General features: G+C 39.0%; 2 protein-coding genes across 4 annotated transcripts in view; one reads left to right on the top strand and one right to left on the bottom strand.

Moving 5' to 3' along the window:
- Positions 1-41: 41 nt before the first annotated feature.
- Positions 42-6,406, top strand: LOC147147474 (cilia- and flagella-associated protein 157-like). 2 transcript variants are annotated; one of them, XM_086032129.1, is made up of 7 exons: positions 42-155; positions 1,181-1,320; positions 1,921-2,192; positions 3,233-3,440; positions 4,653-4,920; positions 5,664-5,721; positions 5,894-6,406. In XM_086032129.1, the coding sequence occupies exons 1-7, from the start codon at positions 114-116 to the stop codon at positions 6,016-6,018; spliced, it is 1,113 nt and encodes a 370-aa protein (XP_085888255.1). In that variant the 5' UTR covers positions 42-113; the 3' UTR covers positions 6,019-6,406. The 2 variants fall into 2 exon arrangements, with proteins under 2 accessions (XP_085888255.1, XP_085888256.1); XM_086032130.1 differs by lacking the exon at positions 5,664-5,721 and having other exon boundaries at positions 99-155.
- Positions 6,407-8,233: 1,827 nt separating this feature from the next.
- kank1a (KN motif and ankyrin repeat domains 1a) overlaps positions 8,234-14,808 on the bottom strand; it is a 34,515-nt gene continuing 27,940 nt past the window's right edge. For both annotated transcript variants that reach the window (XM_086032127.1, XM_086032128.1), the window contains exons 4-12: positions 13,310-13,429; positions 12,558-12,666; positions 12,299-12,454; positions 11,794-11,881; positions 11,366-11,585; positions 10,842-10,984; positions 10,094-10,294; positions 9,056-9,154; positions 8,234-8,983 (exon numbers count right to left, since the gene is read on the bottom strand). In XM_086032127.1, the coding sequence (XP_085888253.1) occupies positions 8,921-8,983; positions 9,056-9,154; positions 10,094-10,294; positions 10,842-10,984; positions 11,366-11,585; positions 11,794-11,881; positions 12,299-12,454; positions 12,558-12,666; positions 13,310-13,429 (1,199 nt within the window). In that variant the 3' untranslated portion in view covers positions 8,234-8,920. The remainder of the gene's footprint in view (positions 8,984-9,055; positions 9,155-10,093; positions 10,295-10,841; positions 10,985-11,365; positions 11,586-11,793; positions 11,882-12,298; positions 12,455-12,557; positions 12,667-13,309; positions 13,430-14,808) is intronic.

Raw genomic sequence — 14,808 nt, forward strand, 5'->3', positions numbered from 1 at the left:
ATACTTTTACAGGTTTGGACAGTATGAAAATGGAAAGATTTGTATGGAAAATTAGATTTGTAAGACTGTTTCCAGTGATTTCATTTCAAAAGAGGTGACAAAATTAGCTTCTCATGCTGAAGAGGAATACCAGCACTTGGGGGAAAAGTACTGTGGTAAAAGTACTGATTCAACTCTTTTACTTAAAAAGTACAGACTATAAAATATATTCCACTACAAAGGTAACATTACTGTCAGTTAAAATGATAACTCAAAAAAATGCACAAAATGAATAAAAATGTAGTTTTAAATATAATTGTAAAAAAATGGAAATACGACTATATACAATAATATTTTTTAATATATATTTGTCTGTATATATTTATCTTTGTGGCATATCAGCGGCCAAAATGCAAATCCTCCTATCTGACAGAGGTGTCAAATCCAGGTCCAGAAAGTAAAAAAGTTTGCCACAGTTTGGCTTTAGCCACAGGTACTCCGACTCAACCTGCAGGTAAAAGAGCTCTTGAGTAGAAGCACCTGTGACTAATGACAAACTGTGGCAGGGTTTACTTTCTGGACCTGGATTTGACACCTCTGTCAGATAGTAGGATTTGCATTTTGGCCATCAATATACAAGTATACAAGTATTATACTTATATTTAAATATATTTGTATATATTATCTTTCTAGCTGTTTGTTTGTCTGCCAAAATTGATTTAAGTACACCTGTTTACTCAGATGTCACAAATTATTTTGATTTCTAGAATTCTTTTTATGTTTTACCTTTAAGTGTGGTCATTGGGATGTGTAAAAAAATATATTTTGACATTTCAAGTGTGACTCTTCATTCACTTTGTTTATTGCTTAATTTTACAGCGCCAAAACGCAACGTGATGTGAATGCACTCACTTTCGCCCAAGGTATAATATAAAAAAAATATATTAGCATTAAATACAAACTAAAATCATTCTTTATTATTATGATTATGATTATTATTTAAAAATCACAAGATGTTGTGCATAGTAGCGATTTCAAACTGCTGTTCCTAAAGTATGCGCAGTGAAACTTTAAGTTCTCCGAGTGTCCCTGAATGCACCATCGCCTAGCAACCAAGTAGGACACTTATCCGCCGTCAACTTTTTTCAAGCTAACTTTTGTTGTTGTTGTTGTTGTTTGCATTGTCACCATGCCCAAAAAGAAGGAGAAGAAAAGAGAGGAAGACAAAAACACACAGAAAAAGCTAAGTCGGGTCGCTCCCGCCGATGAACGAGAGCCTGAAGACAAAGAGAAGGATTTGCATGTCCTTCAACTTCGCTTCTTGAACGACGAGCTGGAGAAGTGAGTCACATGATAGATAGATAGATAGATAGATAGATAGATAGATAGATAGATGGATAGATAGATGGATAGATTGTCAAATTCGTACATTACATTTTACTCTAATCGAGGAAAATTATACTCTGAAAAAGACTATTTATGCTCCCAGTCTAAACATCCATCCATCTATGATCCAAATCCTCACAGAATTAAAAATACACTTGGAAGAGAGTGTTCGAGGTCAATTTTACTCAAAGTACTGAATTAATTCTTCTCCCCAACCGATTAAAATCAACTTTTATTTGATGAGAACATAAGTTACTCACCCACATATTACATTGATGAGAGGAGGGGGCGGGGCCTCATGTAGTGTGAGTGAAGAGATTTTGATCCATTCTGAAGATTTACTCCTACTCGAGTGGCCGGGGGAGACAATTGCACTCCAAAACGTTTAAATGCAACTCAGTTGGAGGGGGTGGGGGGGGGGGGGTGACTCTGTAAACATTACTCTACCAGTTTCACTGTGTTGATAGATAGATCGATATGGATAGACAGACAGACAGATAGATAGGTTAGGTACTGTGCGTGATGATTATTGAATTGACCATTTGTCTCACGCAGGCGGCATCTGAAATGCGAACGCCTGGAGAAGGAGAAGACGTTGCTGGCGCGTCGTTGCATCTATGCGGAGACGGAGAAGAAGGACGCGGTGGAGTACCTGAAGATGGAGCTGCTGGACAAAGAGGATGAGGCGGAGCGGCTGGCGGGACGGCTGGACCAAAGTCTGCGGGAAGCCCAGGCCGAGCGGGACCTCCTGAGGGGACGTCAGGCCGAGGAGCTCCGGGAACTCCGAGATCACGTCCGCCGGCTGGAGGAGGACAACGCCGGCCTAGGTGGGATCAGGAAGAGTGCGAGCAAGGTCTTGTCTGCTGCTCTCAACACGATCAGAAGTACTCTCAGACATTTACAAACTACATTCAAACGTTCGTCCCATTAAGTTGTAGTAAGGTGTTTGCCCAATATGGGCTATTCAAGTATTTGGCACCTCTCCCGAAAAGGTTTGCCTACAGATGCCCACAGGATGGTGGCAAAACACTACATTCGTTTACGTGAATCTCCTCAACTCACTTCAACATGCTTGGCACCAGGATGCCGCAAGGCATTGGCAGCAAATCACTACTTCTGTCTAAATGAAGCTCTTCGACTCCCATCAACATATTGTAGTGCCTTGGCATCAAGGTGCCATAAAATGGTGCCAAAGCACTACCTTTATCCAAATGAAGCTCCTCAACTCACTTCAAGATAATCCCATGAGAGCGAGATTCCACAAGATGATGGCAGCGAAGCGCTACTTTTGTCCAAATTATGCTCCTCATCTCACGCAAACATACAGTAGATCCTTGGCAGCAAGCTGCCACTGGAGGGTGGCAAAGCACTACTTTTGTCTGATTGAAGCTCCTCAAATCACATCATCATAGTTGAGTGGCACCAAGAAGTAGTTTTTCAGCAAACAAGGGAGAAGAGGCGTTTAGAATTTTTAAAAATCTGAATGCAGGTGAATCCACAAGTGTGGGGAGCACTGGAATTTTTAGTGTTTGTCTCGACTGCAATTCTTTGTTAAATTTCATTTGTCCAATCAGATTTCAGCCTCAGTGTGTTACCACGTCAGTCTAATCTGCCCAGGGCCTTCACCATGCTGCCCGATGTAACTTCAAATATACTAGCATATATAAATAAAGTACATTAGCAATGGGACTGTTTCTTTAACCAATCAGATTTCAGCATCTCTTGTGAGTATGATGCATTTTATTTCAATGTTTTATGTATTTGTCATAGCATTAGCTAAATAGTCCACATGTGGCATGCAGAGTATTGGTGGTTTCGAAGTTACAGTGCTGGAGTAAATTGGATAAATCTTCCACTGTTGGCCCAGTTTACCAAATGCCCGACGCCACTGTTGAACTGACGCTACTCCGGCACCTCCTAGTGGCCCGGCTGGCGGCGGTGGAGACCTTCGAGAAGCAGAAGGAGCAGCTAATGTCGGACATGGCGGCCGCAGATAAGAAGCTGGCCGACCAGGAGGAGGAGCACGCCGCCGCCATGCATGCCGCAGACATGAAAGTACTGATGGAAAAAAACAGGTGAGAAGTGAACAACGCTAACGCAGCAGTGTTGTTGTAAAAGAGCTGTCAAGGTTGCACAATCACACCCTACCATGGTTTTTGTTAAGAAAACAAACAAAATTGGACGTATATCGGCGAGAAAAAATGGCGAGAAGTTTTTTTTTTCCTTCCATTTTACAAAAACAGAAGAAAATGAAAAAAAAAATATTTTCATTATCCAAGAATCAAAGACCGAAGATTTAATTTAGGGATCCGGTACATGTTTTCATTGGATTAGTTGAATATTTTTTTACATTTTCTAGATAGGACAACAAAACAAATCGACATCGTGTAGGTGTTTTTCATTTGACATTTGACAAAAAATTCAGACAAAAACTTGGATGTACATGCTTTTGATCTAACGGCGGATAAGAAAAAACATTTTATCAGAGGGAAAAAATGGAGTTGCATTGTTTTTTTGTCAATTGAAAAAAAAAGTTGAATCTGGGGGGAAAAAAGTACATTTTGCAATTTAAAAAATACACCAAAGAAAATCAGAACAACAACAACAAAAAAAACAACAACAAATATGGACAAACGTGTTTTTCAAAGACTTTCCGACAAAAAAGCTGGACATACATTACTTACTTTCGGCAGTTAAAAAAAATATCATTTTATACGAGACAAAAAATGTTTTCCGTCAAAAGTAAAAAATCTGAAGAGAGACTTTTTTCTTGTGTAAATAAAATATCAGAGAAAACTACAAAAATTGGAGTTACTTGTTTTTTAACAGACATGTTTTTTTGAGGGCGGCACGGTGGAGCAACTGGTTAGCAGGCCCGCCTCACCGTGCCGATGTCGTGGGTTCGAATCCGGCTCTATCCTTCCTGTGTCAAGTTTGCATGTTCTGCCCATTCCTGTGTGGGTTTTCTCCGGGTACTCCGGTTTCCTCCTACATTCCAAAAACATTCATTGATTGGACACTCTAAATTGCCCCTGGGTGTGATTGTGAGTGCGGATGTTTGTTTGTCTCTGTGTGCCCTGCGATTGGCAGGCAACCGATTCATGGTGTGCCCCGCCTACTGCCCGAAGACAGCTGGGATAGGCTCCAGCACGCCCCGCGACCCTTGTGAGGAGAAGCGGTTTGGATCATGGATGGATGGATGTTTGTTTGACAAAACAAAAAAGACATTTTTGTTATTGAAAAAAAAGCAAGTTGTAAAACTGACCTCATGAATGGCCGGCCGACAGGCTGGCGAAGGAGCTGGAGGTGGCGGCAGAAGCGGCGGCAGCAGAGGTGGAGCGTCTGGTGGAGCAAAAGCTGCCCGAGGCCAGCAGGCGGGCGGCGCTGGAGAAGCAGGAGGCTTGGGCGCGCTACGCCCGCCTGTCTGACAAGGCCCACCAGCTGGCCCGGGAGAACCTCGCTCTGCGGCAGCAGAGGGGCCGCACGGCGGCCGACGTGGCCGTCCTGGAGGAAACCGTCCACAAAATGGCGCGACAGAGCTGCCTACGCAAGAAGGTCCGTTTTAAAAAAACAACTTATAATTTTTGATTTTTAACAAGAAACTTTAAAAATACAGGAATATGTATTTATTTTTTTCAACAGCTCTTTTATGTGATATACATATACAGTATGTGTGTATATATATGTATATATGTGTATATATATATGTATATATGTGTATATATATGTATATATATGTATATATGTATATATATATGTATATATGTATATCTGTATATATTTTAGTTTGTTTTGTTTGTTGGGGGGTTCCATTTATTTGGACATACATTATATTTATTGTTTTCCCATGTGTATATACTTATATATGTGTATATGTGTATATATGTGTATATGTGTATATATATGTGTATATATGTATATATATGTGTATATATATATATATATATATGTATGTATATGTATATATATATATCTGCATATATTTTAGTTTGTTTTGTTTGTTGGGGGGGTTCCATTTATTTGGACATACATTATATTTATTGTTTTCCCATTTGTTTTATTTTTCACACTATAAAAAAATATTTGGGGGTTTCTAATGTATTTATCTGAAAAAAAATTCAGATTAAAAAAAAAAAAAAAAATTAAATTTTTTTTTTTGGGGGGAGGGAGAGACAATTAGTTGTTCTTCTTAGAGGGGGAAAATACCCATACATCTGTAAAATACCCAACTGGGAAGGAAATACAAGAGAGAAGAAAAAAAAAAATCAACAGCGTGATTGTGGTTGCCCTACCTCCAGAAAAATGGCTACCACAGGACCTATTACTTTTACATCTACTGCCCATCCTGCCCACAAGGTAAGTTAAACTTGTTCCAGAATGTGCTTGAAATCCTTAATTTATATAATAGCAATGAGTAAACATCACTAAATGGTCATTTCCAAGGAAATTCATATAGTCAAGAAAATGTTGTCATTTTTTTCCCCTCTCAAAAAATGCCATTTTGTTGCAATTTGTCTCTCTCCCACAGTTGTCAGTGATGCTGGAAGACTGGCCTTCTCCAGAAAAGCTCAAATGTCCCAGGAATGGGTTGACCAAAGAACAAGTTCTCAGCTCCATTTTTTTATTTTTTTGGTTTGGAAGTTTCCCCTTTAAGGATTAGCGGATTTTTCACTAATTTTCAGTATTTATAAAGTGTCCCCCGTGCTACCTTTTTAAAAATGTTATGTGATATTCTACATTGGGAAATTAAAGAAGACAACTTCCCATTTGGCATACAGTGTTGTCCTTTTTCATAAATTGAAGAAAATATCCGGGATATTATATCGGGTAAAATGTACCCGACGTTAGTGATGGCGTGACTAATTTTAACGTTAGGGTTCTAGGGTTGAATGCAACGTTAGTGCTGCTTGCTTACTGTACTGATTACTTCCCTCCACTAGGTGACAGAGCAGCTGCATGCTGACCTGGCTGAGTGCAATCGCAACCTGGAACAACTTCAGATCCAACACGACCAAACCCACGCCGAGCTGCAGGCACTCAGGTCCAAATTTAATTGGCCGTGCAGTGACATTTTCTGTCTATGACATCATCACCATGCAGAAAGTCCAATATTGTGATGGTCATAAACCCTTTAGGGGGAGGTAACAGGGATTGCCGGTATACAACCAAGATTTTTTTCCACCTTGCAGAAAAAGCCATGCCACCAAATGTGGTCATCTGGAGGCGGAGCTAAAGGAGGGGAGGAAAAGGATTAACCGGATGAAGACCGCCCTCGCAGCCCTTGGACCGACGTTCACTGTAATATTATATATAACTTTTTCATGAGTTATTAATGTCACAAAATGACAACATTGAAATATAAAAAGCCAATGGAAAAAGATTTCATATTATTTATCAACTATATTAATCTTTCATTTTTATTGGTTAGAATCTGATACATATGTAAAAAAAAATGTTTGCTTGAAATTTAAAGTATTAGTATAAAAAATGGTCTAAAAAATAATTTACTGTTTTATGTTCATACATGCAAATAGTTAAATGCTTTGTACAAATCTAAATTCTATGTATGCTAAATGAAAAAATGGGTAAAATTCAGTTGAATTTTCTACACATTTTATGTATTGTTTAATGTATGTATTAAACAATACATTAAAAATATATCCAACTAAAATGTAATATTGAGATAAAAAATATATTCAAGTTTAACCATTTTTGAGGACTTAAAATTTCCATAATGCAGGTTATTATCAATTATGCATTTAAAAAAAATTGCATAAAACTTGCATTTTGTATTACAGCTTCTTTTTTTACATAATTTTATATAAGAGAAATTATAAAAAACAAAATGCCCGATTGCAAAAAGGATTTTTTCTATTCGTGTGTGTATGTACGTGTATAATATTTATATATAAACACTCAATAAAAAGCTCCAATTTAGCATCACTAGCATTTTATTTAAACAGTTTCTAAATGAATACCACTCCAGTTTACAAGATGTGTGTGGATGTGGTTTATATTTTCTGATAAAGTATATGTTTTTGTGCCCAAATATAGAGCAAATTACAACAAAAAGTTTGTGAAATTTAAAATAAAATGTTTAGGGGATTGCAATTTAGTACAAATGTAAATTTTTTTGCTTGGAGTATGTACAAAGTGGCTAAATTTGGGATTAAAAATAAAAGATCAAATTCAGATTTTATTCATAATGCTAAAATGTAAACACTTAAATATTGTTCAAATTTTCCATTTTTGGGGGGGGGAGTTGTTTTTTTTGTTCATTTTCAGATGGGAATTTTACATTCTTTTTTCTATAAGTTTGGTGATCGTCAGTATGCAGTATATGTACTAGAACATCTCAAACTTACTCCCATTTAACATGAGTTTGGCTGATTCTGAACACAGCCACAAACGCAGAAGCTGCTGAAGCTCCTGGAAGGCCCCCGCGTCCCCCTCATCGGTGACCTCGCACTGTCCAAAGAAGACCCAGCCAACCACAGGTTGGCAAGTCAAATTGTCCTTTCCACTTCCTGTTTGTTCATTTGTCACATTTGAACAGGACAGGAAGCGGCCGCGCCCATCTGGACCCGCTGCGCCCACAATCTTCGAAAGACAAACGTGTGCCCCCGCACAGGTTAGTGAATTAAAGCATTCTAAATTAGCATACATTTTAAAATACTCAAACTTTAGAAAAAAAAGTTTGCATTTCTGGATGTTTCAAATTTAGTAGTAAAAAATTTCTAATGTTATGCATTATGAGGTTATGGATGTATTGAAGCCAAGCATTAGCTGCTTACCACTTTGCTGAAATATGGAGAGAAATCCATCAAATATTTTCCATTGGGTTTATTGATGAACTCAAAGAGCTGTGTGCACTTTTATTGATGTTTATTGTTACATGATGTCATCACTCAAAATGACCCAAACGTCAACGACACAAAGCGGAAACGACGATACTAGACTAACGTACAGTATGTACAAAGAAACTCACATCAGATGTGCTTTAAAAAGTAGACTTTGATAAATATGACTTCATATGATCTTTAGACACGCTCATATTGAAAAATACTGTGGTCTTTCTTTTTAAATAGATACAAAGGATTGGTAGAAAAGTCGCTGATATCGGACCGGAGATCAGCATTATTTACACCGGACCATAATAACAGACACGTGAAAAAAGGACAAATTTGGGGGCTGATTTACATTTAAAAAAAAAAAAAAAAAGATGGCCTTGTTTGTATCCGTATGGAACACCAAAAGTCATGAGGCACCAGCTGGCTACATTCCCATTAGGAAGTCGTGGGGGGGAAAAAAGGTAAGGCCCAAAATGTCCACTTGGGCTCTAATAAGGCAGTGAAGAGTCACTAACGCTAGCCTGCAAGTTGCTAACGCAAGCCTCGTAGTTGCTAGAGCTAGCTTGGCGTTTCTACCCATAGCCTCAAAGCAGCTAACAGTAGTATCAGAGTGATTGAAAGGTAGCCACTCCACACCAAAAGTAGCTTTTGAGCCCGATTAGCTATAGCTTGCATCTGATGGGCTAAAGTTAGCCTCCGAAGGGCTAATCAAAGGCCCCCCGGCGTGTGGGGCTCGGCGACATCTTGCGGCCCAGTCGAGGGGTTCCCTGAAAAGGACGACGACGTCAGAACTCATAAAACAGCAAATGATTTAATTTAAAAAGAGATGTGGTACGTACGGGCGACAGCGCTTTGGAGAAGTTGACGTGCGCGTAAAGCAGGACGGCGATGTCCTTGTGTCCGGCGTCTAAAGCGATGGAGAGGGCATTACTCTCGTCCTAAGAAAAATAAAATATGGTTCAAACATGAATATTTATTGAAATTTTGGTCAAATAGATTTGTATGGGTAAGATAATATTTCAGATGCTATATAGTTTTGAATTCAGTGAAAATGAAATACTTTTTCTTATAAGTTGCTAATATTCAATTTTATTCATGTAGTTATTTGATTTGGATTTTTTATTGCTGAAATTGTGTAAAAATATATTGTCAAAAAAATCTGAGAGACAAGCTCTAATTTAAACTAAAATGTTTGCTTAAATTCAGTATACATTTAAAATTGTAAATTTAAATTGCTGAAATTTAGGATATATCTATTCAAAATGGGGAAAAAAAAGTTTGGCTAAATTTAGTATACATTTATTGTGCAAATTCAACAAAAACAACTTTGGAACAATAGAGCTCTACAAAATTTAGAATAAATGTATACAAAGACATTTATACTAAATTGGGGACTCTTAAGTTTTGTATGCAGTTTTTGCTTATATTTTGTGCACATCAGAATGTTAGCCTCAAATTTAGTACACAGTTAACAGTGCTCATTAAAGAAAAGGCTCATCGCAAATCTAGTTTAGCATCAAATTTATAGCAATTTAACTTTTTGAAGTATAGAATAGATTTAGTATCTTATAGTATTATTTTGTTTAAAAGCCTCACGCTTACTGTACATATATTTTATCATTTGTTTTTCTCAATTTTACCATATGTATTTTAAAATGCATTTTGTTTGCTCAGAATTTTGCTTTAAAAACATCTGGGGAAAAAAGCTCAAATTTACGAATTCAGTACGAATGTTTTTTTGGAAACTAATTGTAATTTCGATCTTACAGCAAAAATTAATAAAATCCAAAACTGTACGTCTCCAATTGCTGCATTTGACCTAGAAGTGGAATGGTGTTTTGTTTTTTTTTTCCTTTGTGTTTTGCGCGGCGACTCACGCTGTCGCTGAGCGTGGCATCAGTGCCAGGCTGTGCCAGGAGTAGTTTGACGATGTCGGCGTGTCCGTGCTCGCTGGCGCACATGAGCGCCGTGGAGCCCTCGTCGTCCTGCACGTTGACGTCGGCGCCGTGGGCCAGCAGCGCTCGGACCATGTCCATGCGGCCATGGCTCACCGCCAGCATCAGGCCCGTTTGGCCCGCCTGTGGGAAACACGCCCACCCTCGCAATTAACATTAGCGCAAATCGCCTATCTTCAATATTGCAACATACAGACACATTTGGTAAAAGTTTGGAATTTTTTAAATTACATTTCTTTTGTACCACTTTAATATTTATTTAGAAAAAAAAAAAAAGAGACATTGTGTTTCCAAAATTGTTAAATACATTTCATACTGTAGTATTTTTTAAGAAAAACATACATTCTATATTTTCAAAATTTTATATTATTTTTAAATAAATGTATACATTTATGCATGTAGGCAAAAATCCTGTGTATGTGTGTGTCTTGCACACATTCATTACATTTCAACTCCAGTTAAGTATAAAATTCTTATTTTTTTTTAATGGAAATATTATTTTTCGATTGAAAAAGAAATACATTTCTACTATTAAAATGAGAGTACAAAGTTTGCACATGAATCTGTGTCAAAAATCGGAGAAGCTCATGATGCAACATTTATCATTTATTTTCATTTGAAATATTCAACTTACTAGAGCATTTTTCCACATATTTGCCTCCATACTGACCTGACTTGCGCGTGCGTTGACGTCGCCCTTTCCAAAGAGCTCCTCCACGATGCGCATGTCGGCGGGCGTCTCCACGGCGGCCAACGCCGCCAACATGATGGGCGTGTAACCCGCTTTGTTCTGCTGGTTCACGTTGCACACGTCTGAAACATGCACACACATTCAAGCGCTTTGTATTGAATGACAACATGCAAAGAAATAAGATGGTTTCATAAGTATGCTTACTGTACGTGCTGTAGTATTTGGATGTTGGATGTGTCTTTAAAGGGCGTGGCCTAGTGACTGACAAGAGCTGGAGTCTTGAGTTGCGTGTTGTCACTAGGCCATACCCCTTAAAGACACACATCCAACTTACTTTTCTTTAAGGGTAACTAAACACATGCATTTTCTTTGCAAGACTATGTTCTGCCCAACTGCCCTCGGGCTCACATTGCGAACGGAATGGCTCAAAGAAATTAGCCGAGAAGCTGCTTTGCGTCCGTGCGACGAGAAGCATCCATTCCGCGCAGCGAACGCCGACTCACCAGCGTCCAGCAGCTTCTCAACAACGGGGAAGTTGGAGTGCGACACGCTGTAGTGCAGCGCGGTGTTGCCGTTGCCGTCGGCCATGTTGACTACGTGGCGCAGCACGTCCGGCGAGATGGCGCCGAACGCCGCCAGGTAGTCTGAAACCGCAGACGCCGATGCCGCCTTCTGGCTGGAGGCCCGGAACCACTCGTTCTGCACTGTGTTGACGTTCGCCCTCTGCGGGAGGAAAAAATAAATAATCCCAATAAGCACACTCATACTAATGTGGCTAACATTTTCTATACGTTTTATACTTGCACTTGTTTGTGTTCGAACAAGTGGCCGCAAGCATATATTCAACCCAAAAAAATAAAAAAATAAATGTGGTCAGCGCCGCAGTAGGGCAGCCGCAATGTAGCGCAAGAGCACCAAAGCAGACTCTCACCAGTTCTTTGCTGCTCACGTCGTTGGGCTCGCTGAGGTGAACTTTCAGGACGTTGCACGCCGCCAACATCTTCTCGCTGAGCTCGTACCTTAACACGCACAAAAAAAAAAAAAAAAAAATCAATTTCTGACACTCATACTGATTACATACAAATTTGAGTCTGAGATGTCTTTATGTGTCCCTCAAAAGTATTTTTAATAAACCATCAATCAATCAATCACATTTTATTTATATAGCACTTTTCATACATAAAAATGCAACTCAAAGTGCTTTAAAACATTCAAAGCAAAACATAGAAACCAGTGAGTACACTACACATTTAACTGTAAAAGTGTCGTTTGGTTCACCATTTGTGGTTTGAAAAACTGTAACAGTAATGTGAAAAAATAATTTGTACGTGCAACAACAATCAAGTGAGTACAAAAAAAAAAAAAAAAAAAAAAATCACCTGAAACAAGGTGACCAAAATGGTGTGTGAATGAAAGAAAGCAAACAATTCCCCGACCTTTCTCTAGTCCCCTGCTCATCCAAACTTCCTTCTTCCGTCTTCTTCTCCATGTCGTCATCGCCTTCCTTCTCTTCTCCCTCATTTTCCTCATCCTCAGATCCAGAGGAGCTGCTGTCCTCCGAGCTGGAGTCATCGCTCGAAGTCGTCTCATAGCTGCTCCACAAGGGGGCGGCAGAGGCACACGGGAAAAGAAGGTTGAGGAGGAAGGGCCTTCACCTGGCAGCTTCACCTGACATTCACAATGGATGTCACGCACCCGCCGTTGACTCCGACAAACTGAAGATTCTTCTTGGCGCCATTGGAGTCGGCTTGGCCGTCTTTTTTCTTCATGATGGACTTGAGCGCGTTGGCACTGCACAGCTGGCCTGAAAAAAAGACATCAGTATATCACAGTAGTACGGTTTGTTGGGGGGGGTGTGTGTGTTATGTATCAAATGAATCATTACCAAATAAAAATATATTTACTTTCATGACTTTTTTTATTTTGGTACTAATAGGGAATATCAAATAATTGTATAGAATTTAAAAATATGTATATTAGATGAGAGAAAGGGTTTGAATATGTCTTTTCAAAAGCACAATTCAATGCAAATACAAATCTAAATGTAAATATTTTAAACATTTTATCAATCTTCAAAAATTTTGGCCAGTAAAAAGGGTCCAGATTTTTTTAAATACTAATCTGGGATGTTATGTTGTTGAAGTTCATGGGGAAATATGCCATATTTTGAGCAAAATGCATTAGCTTTTTTTTTATTAATTTTTTTATTTTTTTTACTGTAGTAAGATTTTTACATGCGACATATTTTAGGACATAGTTTTTGCATTATTTTAGGACACTCAATTCATGTTAAATATAGCACATTTTAAAAAAAATTATATATATTTTTTCAATTTGCACAATATTTTAAGAAAGTTGTGATTTTTTTTGTGATTTAGGATTTGGCTAAGTTGTTTAGGACACAAATTCTCTGTGGATTTTGAAAAATGTTGTATGTCGTTTCCCACCATGTAGGGCTGTGGACATTTGCAGGTCCATGCGGCTCTTCTGCTCGGCTGCGCTCATCTGCTGATGATTGACAGTTTGGGTCTTGGTGGCTTTGTCGACCGGCGTCTTGGGCGCGCATTCTGAAAGGCAAGAAGACAGTATGATTGTAAAAGTTTTTCAAGAAGACAGTTCACTGACAAATTTGATTGATTCCGTGACTAATCTGGTGTTTTGAATAACTCCAAATAGCACTGGGGGGGATTGTTAAAGGGGAAGTCAACCCAAACATATTTTTTTCAAGAATATGCTCCCAGCAGGCCCACTAGTTGAAACAAGGCATTCGGATAAATATTGCGTTTGTGGAATAAGAGTTATTAATCCACCCGTTTTTAACCATCTCTGGGGGCGGCCATTTTGTCACTTCTGTCGACTGAAAGTGACATCACAACTGCTCAGGGCTCAGGTAACGACCAATCACGGCTCACCGGTTTTCTGAAGCTGAGCCTTGATGCGGGTGGATTTTGCTGCTTACCTCATATTCCTCAAATGCAATATTAAATCAGAATGCCGTGTTTCAACTAGTGGGCCTGCTGGGAACAGTCTTGAAAAAAAGTAATGTTTGGGTTGATTTCCTTCTTAAGAACTTCTTTCTCTTTTTGGGTTCTTTAGGCTGTGATTCGATTTAAATTCTTCGATTTGAATTCAGTAGCTGGTAAAATACACAAATAAGAGTCACTTTTAGAAATATTCAACCCTGCCATGTAAACGTCACCTCACATTTTTAGCGATAAAACATCCGACAAAAATTTGCATGCAACTTATTTCTGCATATGCAGTTCAAAACAAAAACAATCTGTATTGAAAAAGTAAAATACATTCAAAAATGAAGACTTCTTTACTCTCAATGAAATGAGAATTATGAAGTGGTAAAATATGACTAACCTGATTGATATTGAAATCACAATTACTAAACACGATTACGCAATGTTATTCTTGTTTTGGATGTGTTGCCCAGTGAGTGACATCACCAGCTGGATTCAAGTTTTTGATCGTCCAAAAAAAAAAAAGCGCAACGCCAATTTGATTCATGATGATTTTTATGACTGGCCGGCTATCGTGCATGTAAGCATCTGCGAGTGAGTTGTGGCCAACAGCAGCTCCTAGCGAGCGTTTGTCGCACGCAGTAAGCGGCGACTGTGGCTTTCCTGCATTTGAGGGGTGCTCGAGAGTCCGGGTAGCAACGCTGTATTGTTCCTTGGAAGTGCAAAGTCACGGCGCATTCCAGAAAGAGTGACCCGAGGCGCAGCGGGCTGCGCCACAGGACAAAGAATGCGTCCGCCAGCGTGAGAGCAACTTACGTAACAGCAAGGCGGCCATGAATCAGCACGAGGTGTTTAGTGAAGGGAGGGAGGCGGAAAAAAACAAAACAAAGCCAGGGTGTGATGGGTGCGTCTGGCTACCAAAAAGAAATGAACTCATCGCTGGCTTGAATCCATCACATCAACACTTTCCTGTCGGG

This window comes from Filicampus tigris, chromosome 5 (assembly GCF_054856515.1).
Source record: "Filicampus tigris isolate MCC_2025a chromosome 5, RoL_Ftig_1.0, whole genome shotgun sequence".
Lineage (NCBI taxonomy): Eukaryota > Metazoa > Chordata > Actinopteri > Syngnathiformes > Syngnathidae > Filicampus > Filicampus tigris.

Excerpts from the sequence above, each read along its gene's own strand:
- LOC147147474 (XM_086032129.1), top strand. The coding sequence starts at position 114 with ATGCTGAAGAGGAATACCAGCACTTGGGGGAAAAGTACTGTG. Across the intron at positions 1,321-1,920 it reads TTGAACGACGAGCTGGAGAA|GCGGCATCTGAAATGCGAAC; the intron begins GTGAGTCACATG and ends TGTCTCACGCAG. Across the intron at positions 4,921-5,663 it reads AGAGCTGCCTACGCAAGAAG|AAAAATGGCTACCACAGGAC; the intron begins GTCCGTTTTAAA and ends CCCTACCTCCAG.